General features: G+C 44.6%; 1 protein-coding gene across 1 annotated transcript in view; it reads right to left on the bottom strand.

Moving 5' to 3' along the window:
• The window catches only part of KMT2B (lysine methyltransferase 2B), a gene marked incomplete in the record, with an annotated part of 4,527,268 nt that overhangs the window by 3,585,633 nt on the left and 914,777 nt on the right, over positions 1-26,858 (bottom strand). Inside the window, 1 exon segment of the mRNA XM_044079325.1 lies at positions 211-266. Coding sequence (XP_043935260.1) covers positions 211-266 — 56 coding nt within the window.

Here is a 26,858-nt window from a genome sequence, read left to right as displayed (position 1 = left end):
AGAACTGGTGAATACAATGAAAATCTCCAATATAGTTATCACTGCATTACGTATACCAAAGCACTACCAATTACCACAATATAAATGTTAAACCTTGCAGTTTTACATGTTATAGCTTATCTTTTTTCCAGCCTTGTGACAACTCCATATAAAAGGTGGTTAAATCTTTTAAGTATAACACACATTCATTAAAAATCAACCACCACTTACCTTTTTGAGCCTGCCTGAGTAGCTTCTTTCGCTCTATCTTGTCGCATCGCTTAAACCTGTGGAATACCACCACAAATTCAGTTTATTAAACAAGCACAAAACATTTCTATCATACCACACTGTTTTTAATAACAGCATTTCAGAAATGCTGACGCAGAATAGCAAATGAAACTGCTAGGGTACTACAGAAAGATTTTTCACAGCACACAAGACTTCTTAGCTTGGCAGACAGCACAAAGTAAAGCAGCCTATATTACGAAGGCAGATCTAATACTAATAAAAGCTTTAAATCAGTGGTTATTTTTGGACAAGTACTGTATAATTCATTACTTCATGCCACCAATGACAGTATTCAGAATGACTACTACAGATGACTAGTTACACTTTCAGATGGTCTGAAAAAGTGTACTATGCAGTACAGAAAGAATAGTTGTCTTAGAACTTACCATAACGATAGATGCCCTTCTCAGTCGCAGTATTCTTAACATGAGGGAGTTACCTGCCCAGGCGACACGTCGTCGGCCAGTATACCAAAGTCTTACTACTGAAGGGTGTGTAGTTTCTCTCACAGTCCGCTATCGGACGTAGGCCATAAAGTGATGTATGCAAGCACCATCCTCAGGTCCACTCTGAGGTAACTTGTGATTAATGGCCTTGGCTAGGTGCAGGAGAAGGGGGAAACCAATGCTGTTTTGGTCAACAGGAGGCACCAGCAAGATTTTTAGTTTGTCCAGCTGAATCTTCAGGACTTTCAGAATGAGTAGAAGGGGAGGGAATGCATACAGAAACTTCCCCTTCCAGGTTACTGATAGGGCATCTACTTTCCATGTCAGGGGGTGAGGTTTCCTTGCACAAAATTTTGGAAGTTGTCTGTTCAAAGGGGAGGCAAACAAGTCTGAGGAATACCCCACTAGGTGGACAACCATCCAGAAACACATCCCTGTGAAGCATCCATTCATGGGCCTGTGTGTGGGAGATCTGCTGAAAGTGCCTGCCACAGAGGTCTGCCTGGAGAAACCTGAAGATGAAACCTGCAAAGCGAGTTTGCACAGGAGGTATGACTTTCTCTCCGCCTGATTGTTGACATAGCAGAGAATAATCATGTTGCCTATGTAGATAGTCAATCGACCTGATATACAAGTGTTTGAAAGGACTGAAGGGCAAGAATCAATGTCATTTCTTTTACATTTATGTGATCTTTTACCTGAGAGGAAGCAAGGCCCCCAAGCCTATACCCGAAGCATCTGTGTAGAGGTCTTGAGTTAGGGCCAGGGGGTGGATGGAAAGTCCCAGATTTAGGGCCATTTGTTGGATACACTATAGGAGCTCCTTCAAGCATGGCAGAAGTGGAATTTAGAATTCTAGAAGGTGGGCATGCTGTATCCACACTGACTTCAGGAACCACTGAAACTTCATGTGAAGCCTTGCCAGAGGCAGCACAGGAATGGTGTAAGCCATCAGTCCAATGATCCTAAGAAATTGTCTTGCTCACAAAAGGTGCAGGGGAAGGAGGTTTGAAAAGGTCTGGCAGAGCTCCTGTGCCTTTTGAGGTGGAAGAGACACTATTTCTGGGGTGCAGATTCCAGACAGAGTGAATGTCTTGAGATGGGGTGAGGGCAGAGTTTTTTTTAAATAAATTGTGAATCCTAATTCTTGTAGGACGGCAATGGCTGAGTGGAGGTTCATCTGCAGAACCTCTGGGGTGATTTTGCCTGGAACAGGCGGTCGTCAAGATAAGGGAAAATTTGAATGCCTTGGTGTCTGCAGTATGCAACTACTGAAGCTAAGCACTTTGTGAAAACTCTTGCGGCTGTAGAACACCCAAAAGGCAAGGCCAAGAACTGAAAGTGCCAGGATGCCACAGAGACACTAGGAAATTTCCTGAATTTGGGATGAATGGGAATGTGTAGGTAGGTGTCTGATGTCTATGGGCGCCAGACAGGCCCCTGTGGGAATATCAGAGGAAATAAAAGCTAAAGGGTTAGCATTTTGAAGGAGGGCACCTTTAGGAAGATGTTGAGGAAGGAGAGATCAAGGATGGGTCTTACAAGAGCCTTTCTTTCTAGGTAACAGGGACATGCAGGAGTAGAAGCCTGCTCCTTTTTGGTGTGTAGGCACTGAATGAACATTTCCCTGTTCCAGCAGGTCTGCCAGTACCTGTGGGAACGGGGGCTGTTTTGCAAGTGGCTGTAGAATACCCCTGAAGGGAGGAGCCATGTGACATGTCATGAAGTAGTCGTGTTTCATGATGTACAACACCTAGAAGTCTCATGTGATGGTTTCCCAGGCTGGAAGGGATAGTGAGAGGTGCAAGGAATGAGGGGTGGAGCAGGAAATCACTAGGAGTCAGGATGAACCTGCTCGGTCAGGAAAAGACTGCTTGTGCGGCTGGGTGAAGGAGGGAGCCAGGAAGTGATGCACTTTTTTACTCCCCTTGCAGGCCTCAGATTGGGAGGGCAGAGTTTGCATGCAGGCAAATACCTGCTTGGAAGGGTAGTTCCTATGGATCTTGGGGACAGGTGAGACCAGGATGTGTTTGAAGTCTCAATTCTTTACTCTTTTTGTGCAGTGATTTGAAAATATTAGCTGAAGCCTGACCAAATAATGTGGAATTGTCAAGGGGTGCATCCATGAGCTTCACCTTGATGTCCGCAGAGAGGGGTTGAAGCCTTAACCATGCAAACATTTCAACCCTGAGGCAGAAGCATGCCTTAGAGGTAGCCTCCACCGCATAATAGCTGCATTTAACTGAGTGACAGGCCACCTGTGAGGATGCAATTACAGAAGAGGCCACAGCCTTTTCTGAATCAGGCACATCAAAGAATTTTTGATAGTTCATAGGATCCAGGGAATACTTGGTCATACATGTTTGACAGTTCAAAGCTCTGAAGGCTAGGGTAGCCAAAGTGTACACTTTTTCCCTTAACTTCTCTAGCTGCCTACTGTCTTTGTCTGAGGGAAGAAGAGAGGTGAAAGAAAGGGACCTTAAACCTTTGTCTGAGGTCACAGAAATGAAAGAGGGGTCAGCAAAAGGGGGCTTAGTGAGGAAGTTGTAGTTTTGAGGAACTTTATATTATCTGCCCGGCTTCTTAGGAGATGGAGGCTGGGAGCTTGGATGTTTGGACGTGGAGGCAAAAGCATCCAAAAAAACAGAAATAACCAGCGGGAAAGCACAGAGACTGGAGGTTTACACCTGGATTAGGACATAGTACCTCTTCTGAACATCGGACATTTGACAGCTGCCCCACTTAAAGTGGTCTCTCATTTTTATAAGGGTTTCTCCAAAAGAGATTTCATCCAAAGTAGAGTCTGATCCATTAGATTCTTCCTCAGGGGAGGCACAGTTTAATGGTGAAGGAATATGACAGGAGTAGGCCAAGGAGTCACTGTCGTTCTCAGAAAAAGGTTCTCCTCTGAATTGGGCTGTTGTCTGACCCTATTTTTGGGGACAGGTAGGTCAAGACAAGGATTTTAGTGATTCCCATAGGGCCTTCAACAGAATGACCATTGGTTCATCCTGGACATCTGTACCAGATGCCTGTGAGGCCTCCCTGGACATGCGGTCATCTGGGTCTAAGGTGGCCTGCAAAACTGTCTTGGCATGAGGATCCAGAGAACGCATCTCCAGGCTACCATGTACCTCGGGAAAGACATCGGCAGGGAGAGGCCCAGCTGAAGCTTTGAGCCTAGGCCTTTTGACCTTCCACTACATGGTTGGCTCTGTTGTCGGGCAGTAGGAAAGTATAGTTGTGCACTTGCCATAAATGTAGATGTTAGAGTGTATTCACTGTTGCAGTCATTACATTTGGGTAATCCTGCTGGCAGGTTGCCCTGAGCTGGCCTGAAATCCAAAGTCTTGGGTCCTGCGTCGGTTGCTGTCGCCCCTTCCCTGAAGTCAGGGGTATAAAAGAAGCAGCAGACACCATTTTCTTCAGTGTTTCTTAAGCCAGATGTCAGGTGCCCCCAAAAAGGGTAGCCAAACTTTATATGTATGTATATTTTGAAATGCACCAATATAAATTTTAATTTTCATCTATAAGCAAATACACCACATAGGTTGTATTAATCAGAGAAGGAAAGATAAGATCCAAAGAAAAAAGGGGGAAGGCAGGTGGGTAACCTGGACTGCAACAGTGAATACACTCGATCATCTACATTTATGGTAAGTGTATACAACTGTACTATGTTCTTCATGTTTCACTGCTGCAGTCATTACATTTGGGTAGAGTCCCAAAGCTATGGTTGGGGGGCTGGAGCTAGACAGCAGTAGGAGCAGCTATAAGGCCCTGCAGAACTGCAGTGGCAAAGCCTGCCCTGGATTTAGAGTAGAGTGGCAGATGATCATGCTTTGTAAAGGTGTGCACTGAACTCCAAGTAGCCGTCTCTAAAATGTCCCTGGTTGGTACTCCCCTGAAAAAAGTTGCTGAAGTGGTTGCAGCTCTGGTGGTGGAATGAGGCCTAATGCCCTTAGGCAATGGCTTGCCATGGTGTAAGTAGCAGAAACGAATGCAGTTGCCTAACCACTTAGAAATAGTCTGCTTTGAGATAGCCTTTCCTTGTGATCCTGCAGCATACACCACTAGTAATTTGTCTTTCTGAAAACGATGGTTCTGTCCAAGTAGAATTTAAGCTGTCTGTGTACGTCCAAAGAATGCAGAATTCTCTCCCCCTTGTTCTGTGGTTTTGGGTAAAAAGTTGGCAGATTAATAGTTTGGTTTAGAGCCACACTGGAAACCACTTTAGGCATAAATGTTGGATTTGTCCTCAGGGAGACCCTGTCTGGATGAAAAATGATAAAAGGCTCCACACAGCCATGAGCGCCTGTAGCTCTGAAACTAGTCTTGCTGAAGTAATTGCTACGAGCAGAGCTGTTTTTCAAGATAAAAACTTTATATCAGCAGTAGCAGCTGGCTCAAAAGAAGGCAGGGTGAGCTTTTCCAAGACATAGTTGAGGTCCCCATGTAGGTATTGGTAATCTCCATGGAGTCCTTAAATTTTTGGCCCATCTAAAGTACTGCTTTAATAAAAGATGAGAAAAAAGTGGTGGCTCTGTATTGTAATGAGCCGAAATGGCAGAGGCATGAATTTTAATTGATGAAAACGATGGGCCTTTGTCCAGCATCTCAGTTACTTATTACAAAATCTGAAGAATGTTTGGGACAGTTGTATCAGTTCCTTGTGCCTGGTTCCAAGCACAGAATCTCTTCCATTTTCCAGCATAAGACTTTCTAGTACTAGGCCTTCTGGCTTCCAGAATGACATCCATCACAGATTTACTGAGGGGTGTTGTTTGTGAGACTACATTAAACTTGGCCGCATGGCGGACAATGTCCTGAGTTGGCTGTGCAGGATCTGATTGTTTTGCTGGGTCAGCAGACGAGGTATTTGAGGTAAAGTCCAAGCCGGGTATAATGACAAGTTCCTTAGGGTTGGATACCACTACTGGCGTGGCCAGTCTGGGGCAATCGGTATCATCTTTGGCATCTCCTGTCTGACCTTTAGGAGTACCTTGGGGAGGAGAGGCAGTGGGGGAAAGGCATATACTGATAGGTTTTCCCAGCTGAAAGATAGGGCGTCCACTTCCCATGCTTGTGCATGATCTTGTGCATGATAAGTCCTTGTGCAGAATCTTTTTAGTTGGCAATTGTGAGGGAAGGCAAAAAGATCTATGTCCGGGCATCCCCATTTCCTTGTTATGCTGAAGATTTGCAGATCCAGCTTCCACTCGGGGGGGGGGGATCCATGAGGTTTCTGCTTAGTCTACCAGAGTATTTTCCTTTCCTGGCAGGAATTGTGCCTGCAGATGCATTTGGTAAGTCAAAGCTGTGACCCACAAGGTCATGGCTAGTCTGCAAAGGGGGGTAAGAATGTCTGCCCCCCTGCTTATTTATATACCACATAACCGTGGTGTTGTCTGTCTATCAGTAGTTGTCCTGGATGAAGTAGGTCCTTGAAGGCTGTCAGGGCATTTTGAACAGCTAGCATCTCTTTTTGATTGATATGTAGATGCATTTGGTTTGAGAACCACGTTCCCTGAATGCCTCTTCCTGCCATGTGGGACCCCCAGGCACAATCTGATGCATCCGTTGCTAGTGTCTGCCTGGCTGGGGGTAATGTGAATGGCTGTCCCTTGTTCTGGTGACAAGCCTTTGCCCACCATCGTAACTCCTGTTGCAAGCATGGAATGAGAGTAATGATTGTTTCCAGGCTGTGGCAATGTTGAGTCCAAACACTTTTTAGGTGCCACTGAAGTTTCCTCATAAGCAGTCTTGCATATGGAATTAGAAGAATGCAGGATGCCATGAACCACAAAGCCTGCAGAATTTTTCTTGCAGATAAATGGGCCTTTGTTGCCAACATTTTGAAAAAGGTAGTCAGTTGCCTTTGTCTGGCGTGAGATAAGCCATCTGGGAAGTTGTATTTAAGCTTGCACCCAGGAATATCTCTTGAGAGGGTACTAGTTTTGATTTCTTTTTGTTGACTGTGTACCCTAGGCATGTTAGAAGTCTTTTCACAAATGCCAGATGTTGAAGAAGAATGTCCTTGTTCGCTGCTTGAATGACACATTCGTCCAAGTAAGGATATATTTGTTTTCCTCTGTCTGCAGAATGCAATTACTGATGCCACACACTTTGTAAAGACCCTGGGCGCAGTAGATAAGCCAAAGGGCAGTGCAGAGAATGGGTAATGCATTGAACCAGCCTTGAATCGGAGGTATCTTCTGCATGACTGGAACATGCAGGTATGCCTCTTTTAGGTCTAAAGTCACAAGCCAAGCATTCTTGCCCAGCATGGGCTGAAGCTGCTGTAAAGTCAACATTTTGAATTTTGGAATATCCAGGATTGACTTCAGAATAGATAGGTCTAGTATTGGCCTCCAGGCCTTGTCCTTTCTGGGTACCATGAACAGTCTTGAGTAAAATTCTTGTTCCTGCTCTTGCTCTGGTACTTGATGAATAAACCCCATGTCCATGAGGGATGAGACTTGTTTTTGTGCCTCTGCCCATTGATTTTTTGGCAGATTTGGCCAGCCGTTTGCCTTTGGCAGAGTATAGAAGTGGAACTAGTAGCCTTTTGACACTATATTAGAACCCACTTGTCCAGGGTTATAATGTACCAATTTTGAGAGAAAAGTGCTAAGTTTCCCCTTAAGGGTGCTGCCAGTAGATAAGTGCTTGGTGCAAGCAGGGGGAAGTCATGGGGACTGTTTCCTGTATGTCTGTGATTGGTCTTCTCAAACTTTGGAGGTAGAAGCACCCCATTGCTTTGACCTATATGAACCTTGTGCCTGGGATCTGCTCCTAGGGAGCCTGGATCTGCCCCTTTGAGGTCGGTGACACAGAAAAGGACCAATGTTTTGTAGGCCAGTGTCTACTAAACCTAGGTGGCTGTACTTGTAAAAAATCTTTAACAGTTTGCATAGATTTAGCTTTGTCCTCCATTTTCTTTAACACCTCTTCTGCCTTAACACCAAACAAAGTATCATGCTGTAAAGGTGCATCTAGTAATTTAACTTTAACATGATCAGGCAGATTTTGTTCCTTTAACCAAGCATGCCTAATTACAGAACCCATAACTGCGGCCCTGCAAGCGGCCTCCAAAGAATCAAACCCACACTGCAAAGTATGCTTTCCAACTTGTTCAGCTGCATGCAATAAATCCTGCATTTCCTTGTTTTCTGCACATTCAGAGTTTAACATTTTCTGTTTAAGCAATCCCATGACATGTTGCTGATATTTGAGCATATGAAACTGACAGTTTAAGGCCCTTACAGCCAAAGTTGCAGATGTGTAAACCTTTTTCCCCATCTAGCCAGTGCTCTTGAATCTCTGTCAGAGGGGGTTGGGTTTTTTGCAGTCGAAGCCTTAACTCCCTTTGGACCCTGTGAAATAGTTTCTGGATCAGCAGCAGGGTTTTTAAAAAGAAATTTGTGAGTCAAGAACCCTGTAATATCTGTCAAGCTTAACAGGAGCTGGGGGTAAGGAGTCGGGGTTCAGAGTAGACTCCGAAAACACATCTACAATGTCTAACAAAAGTGGAATGGCTAGAGGCCTGTGCTGAGGTAGTAAAAGGAAATCCCTGAGTGTTTAGATTCTGAAAAATCTTGGCTCACCCAAGTGGAAATGCTCCCTCATGGTATGCAAGGTTTCCCCAAAAGAATACTCCTCAGGAGGGGATGCAGAAGGTATAGATTCTTCAGCATCAGAATCCTCATAAGGGGGAAAGAGAATATTCCTGATCAGAAGAGGAATCAGAAGAAATAGAAACATGATCTGAAGATTCATAGTCAGTCTCTTGCCTAGGCCTCTTATCAAGAGGGGGATGGGAAAGAACAGTTTTGTACCTACCATAAATGTAGATGTTAGAGTGTTCACCCTGCTGCAGTCATCACACTTGGGTTATCCTGCCGTCAGGTGGTCCCCGCAGTCGGCCTGAATTCCAAAGTCTTGGTCCGGCGTCCGTTGCTCTCGCTTCTTCCCTGACGTCAGTGCGCCAGTGGTATATAAGAGGCATCTGACGCCATTTTCTTCAGTTTTTCTTGCCCCAGATGTCAGGTGCCCCCAAAAAGTAGGAAAAATATATATGTGTATATATATATATATATATATATATATATATATATATATATATAGATATATATATATATATATATATATATATATATATATATACACATATATGCATATATACATATATATAGATGGGCTAGGCTTATAAATGCCCTTGGGCAGATAGCCTAATATGAACCTATAATATGCTTCACCTCAAAAAATCTAGATCCCTCAGAACCACAAGGGCGGGAGACTTAAACCTTGACACTGTTATTAATAGAATGTGCTGGAGGGACAGATTCATCACCCAGAGACTCCCTATGCTGTGGAACAAAATCCCGGTACATGTGAGGCAGAGCACCTCGCTGGCCTTGTTCAAGAGGAATCTTGACCAATGGATGGGGGATCGCAGATATACCCCAGGGATTACTTCAGTGTCACTGCTTGACAGAGGCACAGCAAAATAATGGGCATAGTTTTATTCAAACTAAAGGGGTGGCGAAAGCCAAATAACTATGGGCTAGGCTTATAAATGCCCTTGGGCAGATAGCCTAGTATGAACCTATGAACCTATATATATATATATATATATATATATATATATATATATATATATATATATATATATAGCTAGATAAAAATAATACACCACAGAGACAGTATAGGATACCGTGGTATAGATAAGTTCAGCTAGTCCAGAGGGGATGGAGGGAGGGTAACCTGGACTGCAACAGGGTGAACACTCGAACATCTACATTTATGGTAGGTACAAAACTGTACTATGTTCATCGTGTTACCCTGCTGCAATCATCACACTTGGGTAGAATCCCAAAGCTAAGAATGGGAGGTGGAGTTAAACAGGGTTAGAAGAAGCTAGTAGGCCTTGCAAAACTGCAGTGGCAAAACCAGCTCTAGTCTAAGAATATAGAGTTAAGTGATGGTGTTTGGTGAAGGTGTGCACTGAACTCCAAGTTGCAGCTTCCAGAATATCCTTGGTTGGCACTCCCCTGAGAAAGGCTGCTGATGTAGCTGTAGCCCTGGTGGAGTGGGACCTAATGTTAGCAGGTACCGTTTCCCATGATGCGTGTAGCAGAAAAGTACAGTTTTGTACCTAGCATAAATGTAGATGTCCGATAGATATGCAACTGCAGTCCTTGCATATGGGTTGTCCTGCCTCAGGCAGCCCCTCGGTTGGCCGGATTCCAAAGTCTGGGTCCGGCGTCGGCTGATGTCGTCTCCTCCCCGTCAGAGCGGCTGGGGTATAAAAGTATCAGCAGACGCCATCTTCCTCGGTGTTTCTTGCCCCAAATGTCAGGTGCCCCCCAAGGAATGCTAAATTTAGAACTGGATAAAAAATTCCACACATACACAACAGTAATAAACAGATACACCGTAACAGATATCCCCAGCTAATTAGAAAGGAGGGAAGTGGACCCAATATACAGAGGGGTAGGAGGGAGGGAAAACCTGACTGCAGTTGCATATCTATCGGACATCTACACTTATGGTAGGTGCAAAACTGTACTATGTCCTTCAAGAATGCAACTGCAGTCCTTACATATGGGTTGAATACCATAGCCAAGCTGGGGGTGGTAGGCTCTAAGATAAAGATGGTGTAGCTAAAATGCCCTGCAAGACTGCCGAAGCAAAGCCTGCTTGGGATCTGGAATATAAAGGAAGGTTGTAGTGCTTGGAAAATGTATGCACGGAGCTCGATGTAGCAGCTTCTAGAATGTCCTTTGTAGCCACTCCTCTTAGAAAGGCTGTGGAGGTGGCTGTAGCTCTGGTGGAGTGTGGCCTGATATTGGCTGGCACACCCTTTCCATGGAAAGAACAGAATCTGATGCAATGTCCAATCCATTTTGAAATTGTTTGTTTGGAAATTGCCTTTCCTTGCACTCCAGCAGCGTATGTTACAAATAGTTGGTCAGACTTTGTTGGCCTTTGTTCTGTCCAAGTAGTAGAGCAGTTGTCTGTGTATGTTCCAAGTGTGCAGCAGCTTTTCCCCTTTATTTTGAGGATTGGGGAAAAAGGTAGGCAGGTGAATTGCTTGATTTAGAGACACCCTGGATATCACTTTTGGCATAAAAGAAGGATTGGTTCTTAAGGAAACTCTGTCCTGATGAAAAATGATAAATGGAGGTACTGCCATGAGGGCCTGTATCTCCGATACTCTTCTTGCTGAGGTAATTGCCAACAGAAAAACTGTTTTCCAGGAGAGAAATTGCAATTCTGAAGATGCTGCTGGCTCAAAAGGAGGAAGAGTTAATTTTTCCAACACGAAGTTGAGGTCCCATGCAGGCACTGGTGGTTTTCTGGGAGGTTTGATATTCTTTACCCCTCTTAGAAATTGTCTTAGCAAAGGATGTGAAAACACAGGTGGATCAGTGTTGTATTTTGCTGAAATTGCTGAAGCGTGTATTTTTACGGAAGAATAGGAAATGCCATTACGCAGCATTTCTGCCAAGTATTCTAGTATCTGTGGGATGCTCATTACTGATGCATCCTGACCCTTGTTGGCATTCCAGATGTTGAATCTCTTCCATTTGGCTGAATAGGATTTTCTGGTGGAAGGTCTGCATGCTTCCAATAAGATCTGTTGAACTTCCTTGGAGAGAGAGATATGGGGAGAACTCAAGGAACTCTCCAAGCTGTCAGCTGCAGAGTTTGCAGGTTGGGATGAACCGTCCTGTAATTGTGCTGAGTCAAAAGCAGAGGCCATTGAGGCAGGGGCCACGGCTTGGTGCAAGTTATGCTCCTTAGTAATGGATACCAGTGCTGTCTTGGCCAATCTGGAGCTATTAAGATGCCTTTCGGTTGTTGTGCTTTGATCTTCAGTAACACCTTGCTCATTAATGGTAGAGGTGGGAATGCATAGATTGTTAGAGAGTTCCAGCTGAAGGAGAGAGCATCCATTTTCCAGGCTTGTGGATGGTGTGTCCTCGAGCAGAACTTTTTCAGATGATGATTGAGGTGTGAGGCAAAGAGATCTATGTCCGGCCTCCCCCATGCATGAGTTATTTGTGCAAAAATGTCTGGATGTAACATCCAATCGTGCGGGTCCAGGATGTTTCTGCTTAGACTGTCCGCCAGAACATTGTCCTTGCCCGGAACAAACTGGGATTGCAGCTGTATGTTCAGTTTCAGGGACTTTTCCCAAAGAGTCATTGTTAGTCTGCAGAGGGGGTAAGAATGAGTACCTCCCTGTTTGTTTATGTACCGCATAAGTGGTGTTGTCTGTCTTTATTAGCAGTTGACCTTGTTGAAGATATTTTCCGAAGGCCTCGATTGCATGTATTACTGCTAACATCTCTTTTTGATTGATGTGTAGCTGCACTTCCCGGGGGGCCCATTGCCCTTGAATGCATCTGCCCTCCATGTGCGCCCCCCCATCCATGGTCTGAGGCGTCTGATGTAATGGTTTGGCTTGTTTGAGGTTTGTTGAAAGGCATACCTTTGTTTAACTGGCTTGCTTGGGCCCACCACAAAAATTCCCTTTGTAGACATGGAATGAGTGGGATAATTGGTTCTAAGTTGTGGCTGTGCTGAGACCATAAACTTTTTAGGTACCATTGTAGTTTTCTCATGTGTAGTCTTGCCAGTGGAATCAATAGAATGCAAGATGCCATGAAACCCAGGGCCTGCAGGATTTTCCTTGCAGTCATCTGGGTGAGCTTTGCTAGGCCTTTGAAGTAATCTGGTAATTGTTCTTGCTTCTCTTCTGTGAGGAAAGCCATATGTGATTTTGTATCTAGTTTGGCTACTAGAAAAATTATTTGTTGGGATGGCAGTAGTCTTGATTTTTGAATGCTGACTGTGTATCCCAAAGCCTGTAGTAAGTGAATGACATAATTCAAGTTTTTTGTCAAGGCTTGCTTGCTGTCCGCTTGTATAAGGCAGTCGTCCAGGTAAGGGTATATTTGTATCCCCTGGAGTCTGCAGTGTGCAATTACTGATGCCAGGCATTTCGTGAATACTCTGGGCGCAGTAGATAAGCCAAAAGGCAATGCTGAGAATTGATAATGCTCTGACCCTGCAAGAAATCTGAGGTATCTTATGCAACTGTGTCTGATTGGGACATGCAGGTATGCCTCCTTGAGGTCCAGAGTAACCAGCCAAGACCCCTTGCCCAGGATGGGAAGGAGTTGCTGTAGTGTCAGCATTTTGAATTTTGGTACAATGAGAAAGGTGTTTAGAGCGGACAAATCCAGTATAGGTCTCCATTGCTTTTCTTTTCTTGGAACAAGGAACAGTCTTGAGTAGAATCCCTGGCCTTGTTCCTGAGGAGGAACCTTTTCTATTGCTTTGATTTGTAGCAGCTTTGAAACTTGTATGAGTGCCTCTGCCCTTTGATTTTGTGGCAGGTTTGGCATGCCTTGTCTTGTTGGTAAAGTATGGAAGTGGAACCTGTAGCCTTGGTCTATTATGTCCAGAATAAATTTGTCCCTTGTTAAAACGTGTCAATTTTTTGAAAATAAGGATAATTTTCCGCCTAAAGGTGCTTCTCTTTGAGCCTTGGTCAGCGGTGTCAAAGTCAAGTCATTGTGATTGTCCCTGTGGAGCAGTAGAAGTCCCTGCGCCACTTCTCTGATTAGTCGGTTGCCATTGGCGTCCCCTGTAGGAGCCTCGGTATTGCCCTCTCCCTCGGGCACGCCTGTTTGTTCCCCTTTGGAACTTGTCAGCGTCTGGAAAGGACCAATTTTTCGAAGGCAAATTCCTGCTGAACCTTGGTGGCTGAACCTGGAGGAAATCTTTGACTGTTTGCACTGATTTAGCCTTTTCCTCAATTGATTTCAACACATCCTGAGCATTAGGACCAAATAGCTTGTGTTTTTCCAGAGGTGCATCTAGAAGCTTTACTTTAACATGATCTGGCAATGCCTGTTCTTTCAACCAAGCATGTCTACATATGACGGCCCCTGTCATAGCTGCCCTACATGAAGCTTCCAATGCATCATAACCACACTGAAGAAAATGATTGTTAACCTGCTGTGTATTATGAACCAAATCCTGCAAGGCCTTTCTATCTAAAGGCTCAGGAGAGGCTAACTTTTTCTGCAAATCATCCATCAAGAAATCCTGATACTGAAACATATGAAAAAGGCAATTAAGGGCCCTCATGGCAAGGGTGGTTGAGGTATAAACTTTTTTGCCCCACCTCTCCAGGGACCTAGATTCCCTGTCTGCGGGCAAAGGATTTTTGGACGTGGAAGTGGCCACCCCTTTGGGCCCCTGGGAAATAGTTTCTAGATCAACAGAATGGGCCTTAAAGAGATGTTTATGAGTTTCAGGAACCCTGTAATATCTGTCTGGCTTGACAGGAGCAGGAGGGAGAGAATCAGGAGAAGCACTCGAATCTGAGTACACATCATCCAATACATCTAACACTGGAGGATAGCTAAAGGCCTGTGTTGGGGAAGCTTCAGGAAGGTACGAAGCAGTTTCCTGGAGTCGGAGAATTCCTGGCCCTGCCACTGAAAATGCTCTCTCATGGAGTGGAGAATTTCCCCAAAAGAAATATCCTCAGGAGGAGAGGCAAAAGGAATAGATTCCTCAGCATCAGAATCCTCGTAGGCCTGGAAGGACTCTTCCTGGGTATCTGAGTGATCAGAGTCACCAGAGGCTTCATCTGAGGAAAGGGTATCTATCTGCTCAACCCTGGGCCTTTTGTCTGAAGGCGGCTGAGAACCTCTGTCAGGATGAGCCTGGGAACCTCTGATTAAGGAAATTAAATCTGCAGTTAAAGTCATGATCTGTTTATCAGAAGTGGGACCCTGAGGAAAAGTTTTAGGAGGGTGAGACTTAGCCTGGCTGGCAGCCTTAGCACGTGTGTAGGCCTTGATTGACAGACATCGGCGGCCTAGCTGACCCACGTGCTGGAGTAACTTTGTCCACCGGTATGGTCTCAGGCAAATCTTGGGCTTCAGCTTCTGGAGGAAAATCAACAACCGGCGAAGGCTCCGGGGCCGAAGTGAAAGATAAAGCGGTGTCGTCAGTCTGGAGCGGTGGAATAACCGTCTCAGAAGAGACCGAGGCACTCGCGGTAGGTTTTGGCGTGGTGTTGGTGGAAGTCGCGGGCCGAGAATGTCGGTCACGGTCCTTCCGTTTTTTGGAAATGTGTTGTCGGTTGTTCCGACGGCATGACATGAGTATTTTTCGCCAAAAAAGTCTTCAGCAAATTCTGCCCGGCACCTGAGTGTGCGCTTATTGAAGCAAGCACAGGCAGCACAGGCCGAGACGTCGTGGTCTGGGCCAAGGCAGGGAAGGCAGTAAGAATGGAAGTCCTTATGAGGTATTTGTTTACCACAAGACAAACCGCTTTTTGATGACTTCAGTTACTGAAAACACAGGAGCTGGCCGACCGGCACTTGCGAACTGCTTCTGCTTTGCGCACCGCGCGGCAAGAAAGACTGAGGAAGATGGCGTCGGCTGATACTTTTATACCCCAGCCGCTCTGACGTCGGGGAGGAGGTGACATCAGCCAACGCCAGACCCAGACTTTGGAATCCGGCCGACCAAGGGGCTGCCTGAGGCAGGAGAACCCATATGTAAGGACTGCAGTTGCATTCTTGAAGGACATCATATGCAATGCCCTATCCATTTAGAAATGGTCTTTTTTTTTTTTTTTTTTTTTTTGAGACAGTTTTTCCTTGTGATCCTGTAGCATAGGCTAAAAAGAGCTGGTCAGTTTTTCTGAAAGCCTTAATTTTATCCAAGTAGTAACGTAATTGCCTGTGAATGTCCAAAGAGTGCAGGAGTCTCTCATTTGTTCTGGGGATTTGGGAAAAAGGTGGGCAAATGAATGGCTTGGTTTAGGGCCACACTGGATACCACCTTTGGCATAAAGAAAGGGTTAGTTCGTAGAGAGACTCTGTCTTGATGAAAAATGAGGAAGGGCTCCACTGCCATTAGTGCCTGTAGCTCTGAGACTCTTCTAGCTGAGGTTACTGCTAGTAGGGCGGCAGTGTAATCTTTTCCAGAACAAAGTTGAGATCCCAAGTAGGTGTTGGTGGTCTCCTTGGCGGTCTTATGTTCTTAGCACCTCTGAGGTACTGTCTTATGAGTGGATGTGAGAATAAAGGAGGATCCGTGTTGTAATAAGCTGAAATTGCTGAGGCTTGGATCTTAGATGAAAAGGAAAGTCCATTGTGCAACATTCTCAGTTAAATATTGTAGAATGTGAGGGATGTTTGGATCAAGGGGATTTTGGCCTTTAGCCTGGTTCCAGGCACAAAATCTTTTCCATTTGTCTTAATACGTTTTCCTGGTGCTGGGCCTCCTGGCCTCCAGAATGACATCCATAACAGCTTTGGATAGAGGTGTTGGCTGGTTGTTTAGGTAATTTGCCATGCAGCCAGGTTTAAAGTCTTGAGCTGGCTGTGTAAAATCTGACTGTCTCGCTGGGTGAGCAGGTGAGGAATTTGTGGTAAAATCCATGGTGGGCCATGTTCCTTAGAATTGGATACCAATGCTGGTGTGGCCAGTCTGGTGCAACAAATATCATTTGTGGCCTCTCTAATCTGACTTTCAGCAGTACTTTTGCTAGAAGTGGCAGTGGAGGAAAGGCATACACTGTTAATGTTTTCCAACTGAATGAAAGGGTGTCCACTTTCCAAGCTTGTGGATGGAATATCCTGGTGCAAAATTTTTAAGTTGGTAGTTGTGGGGGCTTGCAAACAGATCTCTGTCTGGGCGTCCTCATTTTTGAGCTATCATTGCAAATACTTGTGGATCTAGTTTCCATTCATGTGGACCCATGATGTTTCTGCTTAGGTAGTCTGCCAATGTATTTTTCTTTCCTGGCAGGAATTGTGCTTGTAATTGAACCTGGTAAGACAGTGCAGTGTTCCACAAGGTCATTGCTTGCCTGCATAGAGAGTAGTAATGTGTGCCCCCCTTGCTTGTTTATGTACCACATTACTGTGGTATTGTCCGTCTTTATTATTAGTTGTCCTGGGTGTAAAAGGTCCTTGAAAGCTGTTAGGGCATTCTGTACTGCTAGCATTTCTTTTTGATTGATATGCAGATGCCTCCAATCTGTAGTCCATTTGCCCTGAATGCACTGTCCTGCATGTGTGCTCCCCAGGCATAGTCTGATGCATCTGTTGTCATAGTTTGCCTGGCTGTGGGTAAGGTGAAAGGCTGACTCTTGTTGAGGTGACATGCCTGTGCCCACCACAGAAACTCCTGTTAAAGGCAGGGAATGAGTGATATCATTGTTTCCAAGCTGTGGCTGTGCTGAGTCCATACGCTTTTCAGGTACCATTGTAATTTCCTCATATGCAGTTTTGCAAATGGTACTAGTAGTATGCAAGATGCCATATATCCCAAGGCCTGCAAATTTTTCTTGCAGGGAGTTGGGTCTTTTGTTGCCATTATTTTGAAATATTGATTCGGCTGCTGTTGCTCGTCTGGCATGAGATAAGCCATCTGGGCCGTTTTATTCAAGCTGGCACCCAGGAATATTATGTTTTGTGAGGGCACTAGTTTTGATTTCTTTTCGTTTACTGTGTACCATAGGCAACTTAGGAGGTGTTTGACAAATGCCAGATGCTTTAAAAGGAAGTCCTTGCTTTCTGCTTGAATAAGGCAGTCGTTCAGGTATGGGTATATTTGAATTCCTCTTTGTCTGCAGTACGTAATTACTGGTGCCAGACATTTTGTGAAGACCCTGGGCACAGTAGATAAGCCAAAGGGCAGTGCAGAGAATTGATAATGTGCTGAACCTGCAATAAAGCAGAGGCATCTTCTGCAATTTTGTCTGATAGGGATATGCAGGTACGCCTCCTTGATGTCCAGCATTACTAGCCAAGCATTCGTGCCCAGCATGGGAAGAAGCTGCTGTAGTGTTAGCATCTTGAATTTTGGTACTTGCAGATAGGTGTTCAGAATTGAAAGATCCAGAATGGGTCTCCAAGCTTTGTCCTTTCTTGGGACTAGAAAGAGTCTCGAGTAAAATCCTTGTCCTTGCTCCTGTGTAGGTACCTGTTGAATAGCTCTCATGTCCATGAGAGCTGTAATTTGTTTTTGTGCCTCTGCCCATTGATTTGGTGGCAGGCTTGGCATTCCTCTTATCATTGGTAAGGTATGATAGTGGAATCTGTATCCTAGAGAGACAATGTTTAGGACCTATTTGTCTTTTGTGATGTGCCAGTTGTATACAAAAAAATGCTAATTTTCCTCCCAAGGGAGCTGCCAGGAGAGATTTGCTTGTTAGTTTGAGTCATTGTGTTTGTCTTCTGCTAGCTTGGGGCCTGTCTTCTCCTTTCTGGGTAGCAGTACCCCATTGGCGAGGTTTGTAAGGGCCTTGTGACTGACCTCTGCCCCTTGGTCGTCTGTATTTGCCCCTCTGTGATCTGTCTGAAACTAGAAAGGACCAGTATTTTGTTGGCTAATTTCTGCTGAAACGAGGAGGTTGTACCTGCAAAAAATCCTTGACCATCTGCATAGATTTTGCCTTATCCTCCATTTTCTTTAAAACCTCTTCTGCTTTGACACCAAATACATCCTGCTGTAAGGTGCATCTAATAATTTTGCTTTAACATGATCAGGTAGGGTTTGTTCTTTTAACCAAGCATGTCTACATATGACAGAGCCAGTAACAGCTGCTCTACAGGAAGCTTCCAACAAATCAAATCCGCATTGTAAAGTATGTCTGCCCACCTGTTCATCTGCATGCAACAGACCCTGCATTTCCTTGAATTCAGACTGGTCAGTATGTGTGCTCATTTTTTGATTTAATTGAGACATTAGGAATTGCTGATATTTCAACATGTGAAACTGACAATTTAATGCTCTCATAGCCAGAGTTGCTGAGGTCTATATTTTCTTTCCCCATCTATCTAGGGCTCTGGAATCCCTTTCAGAGGGCACAGGATTTTTAGCCATAGAAGCTTTAGCTCCCTTAGGACCCTGGGAAATTGTTTCTGGGTCAGCCACAAGGCTTTTATAAAGGAATTTGAGAGAGTCAGGTACTCTGTAGTATCTGTCTGGTTTGGCTGGAGCAGGAGGTAGAGAGTCAGGATTTAAACTAGACTCCAAGTAAACATCATCCACAATATCTAATGTAATCCTGTTCTTCAGAAGAATCTCAGGAAATTGAAACCTGGTCAGAGGAAGCATAATCCTCCTCTTCTCTTGGTCTTTTATCAGGAGGGGGAATGGGAAACCCTGATTAGGGTAATCAAATCTTCAGCCATCTTAAGCATCTGTTTCTTAGGCATGGGGCCTTGAACTATAGACTGATGTACAGTCTTAAGTTTTAAAGGAGTTTTAAGCTTAGCATAAGATTTAATGGTGAGTGTAGTCAGTCTGAAGACACCTTCTGCAACCGAAAGTGTTTCCACTGCACCGGGGTTTACTTCTGCTCCAGTGTCGGAAGATGGCTGCTTCGGCCTAGTAGGCTCCGCTTGGGAATCCGCAGCTCTCTGGAGTTCCAGTTCTGCGGTGGTCAGGGGCTGCGTAGGCGCCTCACTGAAAACCGGAGAACCGGCGACAAGCCCAGCAAAGGCCTCATAGTCTGGCTTGTTCCTAGGCTGCCTGTCCTTATCCTTGCATTTTGTATGTATGCCGGTTGTCGGCTGCTCCGACGGCATGATGCAATTAAATTTCCTACCAAAGTAATGCCGTGCGAAGTCAAAACGGCGTTTGATAGTTCTTTTATTAAACCTAGCACAAAACTGACAACCTGTGACGTCGTGGTCTGGGCCTAGGCAAGGAATACAATAGGAATGGAAGTTCTTATGAGGTATTTGCTTCCCACAAGAAATGCAATTGTTAACTTTTTCTGACATCGGACTGAGGCAAGAAAATGTTCCCCAACGGGGTACTTAGCTTTATTGAAGACTTCGGACTGAAATTCGAATTGAAAATCTCAGGTGTCGGCCGACCGGCACTTGCGAACTGCTTCTGCTTCAAGCACCATGCGGCAAGAAAGACTGAAGAAAATGGCGTCGGATGCCTCTTGTATACCCCTGGCGCACTGACGCCAGGGAAGAAGCGACAGCAAATGACGCCGGACCAAGACTTTGGAATTCAGGCTGACTGCGGGACCGCCTGACGGCAGGATAACCCAAGTGTAATGACTGCAGCAGGGTAACATGATGAACATCCCCTGATCAAGGTAATCAAGTCTTCGGCCATTTTGAGCATCTGTTTTTTGGGCATAGAGGCCTGCCCACGTGGCTCTTGAGCTTGTTTCCTTGCTTTAGAAGGTGCTTTAGCCTTTGCCTTTGAAGCTGAAGTCGTTTTAATGTAAAGATGTTTAGGTCTGAATACACCCTCAGAAGCCGGTGCCTACTCAGCGGCTCTGGACCCATCTGAGGCATTAGCGTCCGAGGCTCCAATACCTTGAGTATCCAGCAGCATAGCCGACTCCACGTGGGAGTCGGTAGCGGCCTGCGACTCTAAAGTAGCAGGCGTCAGGGGCTGCAAAGGCACCTCACTGAGAACCGGTGAACAGGCAACTGGCTTAGGAAAAGCTTCGTCGGTTTTGGGCCTCGGTTGTTTATCACTACCATTTTCTTTCCGTTTTTTGTGAAGTACGGTAGTAAGATGGCTATCCGATGACATTTCAGGATAATTAAACCGGCGTCCAAAAAAGTTTAAAGCAAAATCATACTGACGCTTAATAGTGCGTTGGTTAAATCTAGCACAAAACCGACAACCAGTAATGTGATCAGGGCCTAGGTAAGGAATACAGTAAGAATGAAAGTCCTTATGAGGTATTTGCTTTAGACAAGAAATGCAATTAACTTTTTCTGACATCGGTCTGGAGCAAGAAAAAAAGTTTCCCCAATGGGGTACTTAGCTTTATTTAAGACTTCGGATCTGAAACTCGAACACGAAATCTCAGGAGTCGGCCGACCGGCACTTGCGAACTGCTTCTGCTTCTGGCACCGCGCGGCAAGAAAGACGGAAGAAAATGGCGTCTGCTGCTTCTTTTATACCCCTGATGACCTGACGTCAGGGAAGGGGCGACAGCAGCCGATGCAGGACCCAAGACTTTGGAATTCAACCCGGCTGAGGGCAACCTGCCAGCAGGATTACCCAAATGTAATGACTGCAACAGTGAAACACGAAGAACATCCCTACATCACATTTTTGGCAAAGATTTATAAGCATTGGTTCACTATACAAATTGCGAGGGAGAAAAGCCTGCTCCAGGGAGACTTGAGGACGAACAACTGGCAGATAGAACAGTTCTTACCGTTTTGGTTGGGCCCAAGACAAAAAAAGACAGACTGATTATCTTTATGTGGAATCAATCTTCACAACCACACTTCTCTTTCTTAGACTACATTAACTCAAGGTTAAATGCATTCTGCAGCAAAAGACAACAGCTCTCCAATGGGGCATTTAACTTTTAGAAGAAACACTCAATTCTGGCAGCAGTGACACATCAGGGACTGGCGATCCAACTGGCACCAAGGCTGTTCCAAGGATGGTGCATGCATACACCACTTTATGGGCTACTTCCAATAGTTGCTTATGTGAGCCGTACAATGCACCTTTCATAAGTAAAAGACTTTGGTGTACGGGCTGACGGGTCACCTGGGCAGGCAACTCCTTCATGTAAAGAATACTGCAACAGCTGAATAGAAGGACACTGGTGGACTCAAATGTCAAGTGATTTTTCACCCATACTTGACTCCGTGTGGAGGGTGCATGTGCGTGCGCAAGTGCATTTAGAATCCATTTGAAGGGTGGAGGGAGAGAGGAGGAGCTTTGCTGAGTCATAACTGTTCTCTTGTATCCCCAAGTCCCCATAACCCTGTACTGCACTTGTCAGATGGCTTTTTATATATATATATATATATATATATATATATATTATATATATATATATATACACACTGCATTTTCTTCCATTTTGGTTGCTTGCCCTCAACCTGCCTCAGGAGGAAGCACCAACTCTCACCAAGGAAGCTTCTAGTACATCAGTCAAAGGAGTAAAACAGCTGTTTCACAGCTGCAGTCAGCTTCTTATAAATCTGTTAAGCAAATGATCCACAGCAGCTCCTGTTCTAGTGATAAAATAATAGACACTTCTGCATGATCTGGAAGAGAGGGGGTTCCTCAGCCAGGCACGTCTACTAATGTCTCCTAATAAATGACCTGACTGCCGACATAATGCATGATGCATCCAGTGCATCAGACATACCTGACAAAGTGCTCACCAACCTGCGACATAACTTAGCACAGGTCCACTCCATCCCTCACATCAGGGTCTTGTCTTTCCCTCCAGCCTTATGCTTTAGTTGAGAAATGAGAGCCCACTTGAACTTTAACATGCGAGTTTGGCAGGTCAGAGCTCTGAAGGCCAAGATGACAAAGTACAAACCCACTTCCTAAAGTGGTGTAGTACTCACCTTTAGCTGCCAGTGGGAAGGGCATTCTTGGATGAAGTGCCAGCAGACTCCTTGCTGGAATCAATGGACACCATAGATGAATCAGCAAATGGTTTCTTCAACAAATGTCTACAGCAATCAACTCTGTAAAATCTGCTGGTATTCTGGGAAGAAGGCGATTAGGAGTATCCGAAGATGACACTATTACTTCCCTTAATGAATACAAAACACTTCGTAACAAAGTAAAAAATCTTATTAACTCAGACTGCAAAGCCAATTTTTCCACACTCCAAACTCATCACAGTAATAACCCTAAAAAATTCTGGAAAGGAATCTCCTCTCTTCTTAATCCAGGTAAAAAAGAAAACCCTTGCCCCAACCCAAATGCCTCTGACTCAGACTTAGCTACTCAATTCAACTCATTGTTTATTGATTCCATATCCAAACTAGCATCATCTTTCACTAAATCTTCCTCCCCCACAGCATCCTCCACACATCCCCTCCACCTCCAGACCCTCCGAAACTAACCTCCTCCCTTCTCCACGAATCCCATTCCCACCTCCATCATAAAAAAAACTTCTTCTAAAGCTGAAACCTTGCTCTAAAGCCGCTGATGAAATACCCTCCTACTTCTTACAGATTGCCGCAGATGCCACTGCCTTCTCTTATCAGCAACCTAATAAATCAATCTATTTCAAATTGCCATGTTCCCCAAGCTCTGGAAAAAGGTCTATATTTTCCCACTCCAAAAAGACGGTAATAATGATGCATCTAACTTAAATCCCATTGCTATCCTATCTCAAAACTTCTTGAAAATTGTATCCACTTGCAACTCCCACCCTATCTTATAAATAACCTTGTTACTCCCACCCAGCATGGATTCTGACATGGCCACAGCACCACCACTGCCCTCTTCTCATTCCTGGAAAAGTACAGTTGTATACACTTACCATAAATGTAGGTGTTCGAGTGAATTCACAGTTGCAGTCATTACATTTGGGTAATCTGCTGGCAGGCTGCCCTCAGTCGGACTGATAAAGTAATGGGTCCTGCGTAGGTTGCTGTCCCTTCTTCCATGATGTCAGGTCGTCAGGGGTATAAAAACATGCAGCTGACTCCATTACATCAGCTTTTCTTGCCCCAGATATCAGGTGCCCCCCAAATGGGGAACTATATATATATATATATATATATATTTCATATATAAATACACACACACACACACACACACACACACAAGTTAAAACACAAAAAATATACCCCCAAACAAAAGCAAATACACCAAAAAGGCTTTTAAACATAGTAACAGAAAGGAGAGGTATAGTAAGAGAAAAACTGGGGGCTAGAGGGGTGGGTAATCAGGACTGCAACAGTGAATACACTTGAACAGCTACCTTTATGCAAGTGTACACAACTGTACTATGTTCTTCATGTTTCATTGTTGCAGTCATTACATTTGGGTAGCATGCCAAAGCTATGGTTGGGAGGATGGATTTATACAGCATTAGGAGCAGCTATAAAGCCCTGCAGGACAGCAGTGGCAAAGCCAGCTCTGGATTTAGAAGAGAGGTAAATGGTAATGTTTGGTGAACGTATGAAATGAGCTTCAGGTAGCAGCTTCTAGAATGTCTCTGGTAGGAACCCCTCTGAGAACGGCTGCAGAAGTAGATGCAGCCATTGTGGAATGAGATCTGATCCCCTTGGGGATAGGTTTACCATGGTGCATATAGCAGAAATGAATACAATGGCTTTATCCATTTGAAATGGTCTGCTTTGAAATAGCCTTTCCCTCTGCCCATGCAGCAAATGCCACCAATAGTTCACATTTTCTTAGAGATTTTGTCCTGTTTAAGTAGAATCTAAGTTGTCTGTGTACATCAAATAAATGCAGAATCCGCTCACCCATGTTCTGTGGATTGGGAAAGAAAGTTGGGAGATGAATGGTCTGATTAAGAGCCACACTGGAGACCACCTTAGGCATGAAATATGGATTGGTCCCGAGAGCCACCCTGTCCAGATGAAAAATAATGAAAGGCTCCACCTGCCATAAGAGCCTGTAATTCTGAAATCCTTCTAGCTGGAGTGACTGCTAAAAGGAAAGCTGTTTTCCAGGAGAGAAATTTTAGGTTCACATTAGCAGCTAGCTCAAAAGGAGGGAGAGTGAGTTTTTCTCAATCAAAATTGAGGTCCCATGCAAGAGATGGTGTGGTCCTGGGAGGTCTTAAATTTCTGGCTCCTCTGAGATACTGCTTTAGCAGAGGATGAGAGAAGAGGGGAGGTTCTGTGTTGTAATGAGCTGAAATGGCTGAGGCATGGATTTTTATGGAAGAAAAAGATAAGCCCTTGTCAAGCATCTCAGTTAAATATTGCAGAATCTGAGGAATATTGGGCATGGCTGTGGTTATTCCTTGCGATTGGTTCCAGGCACAGAAACTTTTCAGTTTGTCAGCATAAGATTTTCAAGTATTAGGCCATCTAGCCTCCAAAATGACATCCATCACAGGTTTGCTGAGGGATGACAAGGGTGAAATTAGTTGATTAGCCACGCTGCAAGATCCAAAGGTTGGAGCGGAGTATGCAGAATTTGATAGTTCTGCTGAGACTGTAGGTAAGGTGTCTGAGGCAGGTGCCATGGAAGAAGGTGTGACACATTGCGCAGGAGTGGGTACCAGTATTGGCGAGGCCAGTCTGGAGCAATCAATCATTTTTGGTTTGCCCTGACTTTTAGTAGAACTTTGGAAAGCAGAGGCAGAGAGGAAAAGCATACACTGATAGGTTTTTCCAGCTGAATGACAGAGCATCCACTTTCCAAGCTTTTTTGTGATAATTCTTGTGCAGAATTTGTCCACCTTATAGTTCTGGGGTGAGGCAAAAAGATCCATGTCTGGACTCCCCCATTTGCGTGTCAACATGCTGAAAACTTGTGGTTCCAGTTGCCATTTGTGTGGGTCCATAAGATTGCTGCTTAGTTCGTCTGCCAGAGTATTTAGCTTTCCTGGCAGGAATTGAGCTTGTAGTTGTATTTGGTAGGGCAAGGCCGTGTTCCACAATGCCATGGCTAGTCTGCAAAGGGGGTAGGAATATGTACCCCCCCTGCTTGTTTATGTACCACATAACTGTGGTGTTGTCTATCATTAGTTGTCCTGGATGAAGGTAGTCCTTGAAGGCTGTCAGTGCATTCTGTACAGCTAGCATCTCTTTCTGCTTATGTAGGTGCATTTGATTTGGGCTCCATTTGCCCTGAATACACTTTCCTGCCAGATGAGCCCCCCCCAAGCATAGTCTGATGAGTCTGTAGTTAGGGTTTGGGCGGCAGGAGGTGGAGTGAATGGCAGTCCGTTGTTTTGGTGGCAGGCCTCTGCCCACCATAGGAACTCTAATTGCAGGCAAGGTATGACAGGAATAGTTTCCAGGCTGTGACAATGCTGACTCCATAAACTGTAAGTACCACTAAAGTTTCCTCGTATGTAGTCTTGCATATGGAATTAGAAGAATGCAGGAGGCCATGAACCCCAAATCTTGCAGAATTTGTCTTGCAGATAACAGGGCTTTTGTGACCAACTGTTTGAAGTAAGTCACCAACTGAATTTGCTTTTCTGGCGTAAGGTAAGTCATCTGGGCAGTTGTATTCAAGCTTGCACCCTGGAAAGTAATTTTTTGAGAGGGTACCAGTTGTGATTTCTTTTCATTTATGGTGCACCCTAGATAAGTTAGAACCTTTTTTTTTTTTTTTTTTTACAAACTCCAGATGCTTTAGAAGAATGTCCTTGTTTTCTGCCTGAGACAATTATTCAGATATGGATACATTTGAATATTTCTTTGCCTCCAAAATGCAATTACTTGAGCCAGGCACTTTGTGAAAACCCTGGGCGCAGTAGATAAGCCAAAGGGCAGTGCAGAGAACTGATAATGCAAGTAGCCTGCTTTGAAGCGGAGGTATCTTCTGCAAGATTCCCCGATTGGGATATGCAGGTAAGCCTCTTTTAAGACTAGAGTTACCAACCAGGCAATCTTTGCCTAGCATAGGTAGCAACTGTTGAACAGTCAGCACTTTGAATTTTGGAATGTCTAGAAATGTGTTTAGAGTGGATAAGTCCAGAAATGGACATCATGATTTGTGTTTTCAGGGTACCAGGAAAAGTCTTGAATAGAAACCTTGTCCCTTTTCTTCTTCTGGTACTGGTTGACAGAACTTGTTTCTGGGCTTCTTGCCACTGATTAGGGGGCAGATCTGGCCATCCGTTTGGGATTGGCAACATGGGGAAATGAAATCCATATCCCTGGGATACTATATTTAAAACCCATTTGCCCTGGGTAATAAGTTGCAAGTTTCGTTCATGAAGTGCCAGTTTCCCCCACAAAGGGGGAATTTGTCATTATAGAGGGAAGTCATTGAGATGGTTTACCATAGGGAGGTGCCTAGTTTCCAGATTTGGAGGTGAGGCACCCCATTATTTTGTTCTAAAAATTCCTTGTGACTGAAACCTGGAGCCTTTGGAATGTCTGGATTTGAGTTGAGCGGCTCTCGATGGGACTGGAAAGGACCAGTTCTTAGTAGGCCAGTGCCTACTAAATCTTGGAAGTTGCACTTGTAAGAAATCTTTCACAGCTTGCATAGATTTAGCTTTATCTTCCATCCTTTTTAACACTTCTTCAGCCTCATTACCAAAGAGACGGTCCTGCTGTAAAGGAGCATCCAAAAATTTTGCTTTAACATGGTCAGGCAGAGTTTGCTCTGAGCCAAACA

This window comes from Protopterus annectens, chromosome 8.part0, assembly GCF_019279795.1.
Source record: "Protopterus annectens isolate FY-2018-M chromosome 8.part0, PAN1.0, whole genome shotgun sequence".
NCBI lineage: Eukaryota > Metazoa > Chordata > Ceratodontiformes > Protopteridae > Protopterus > Protopterus annectens.
This window is presented reverse-complemented; position numbering and strand designations above follow the sequence as displayed.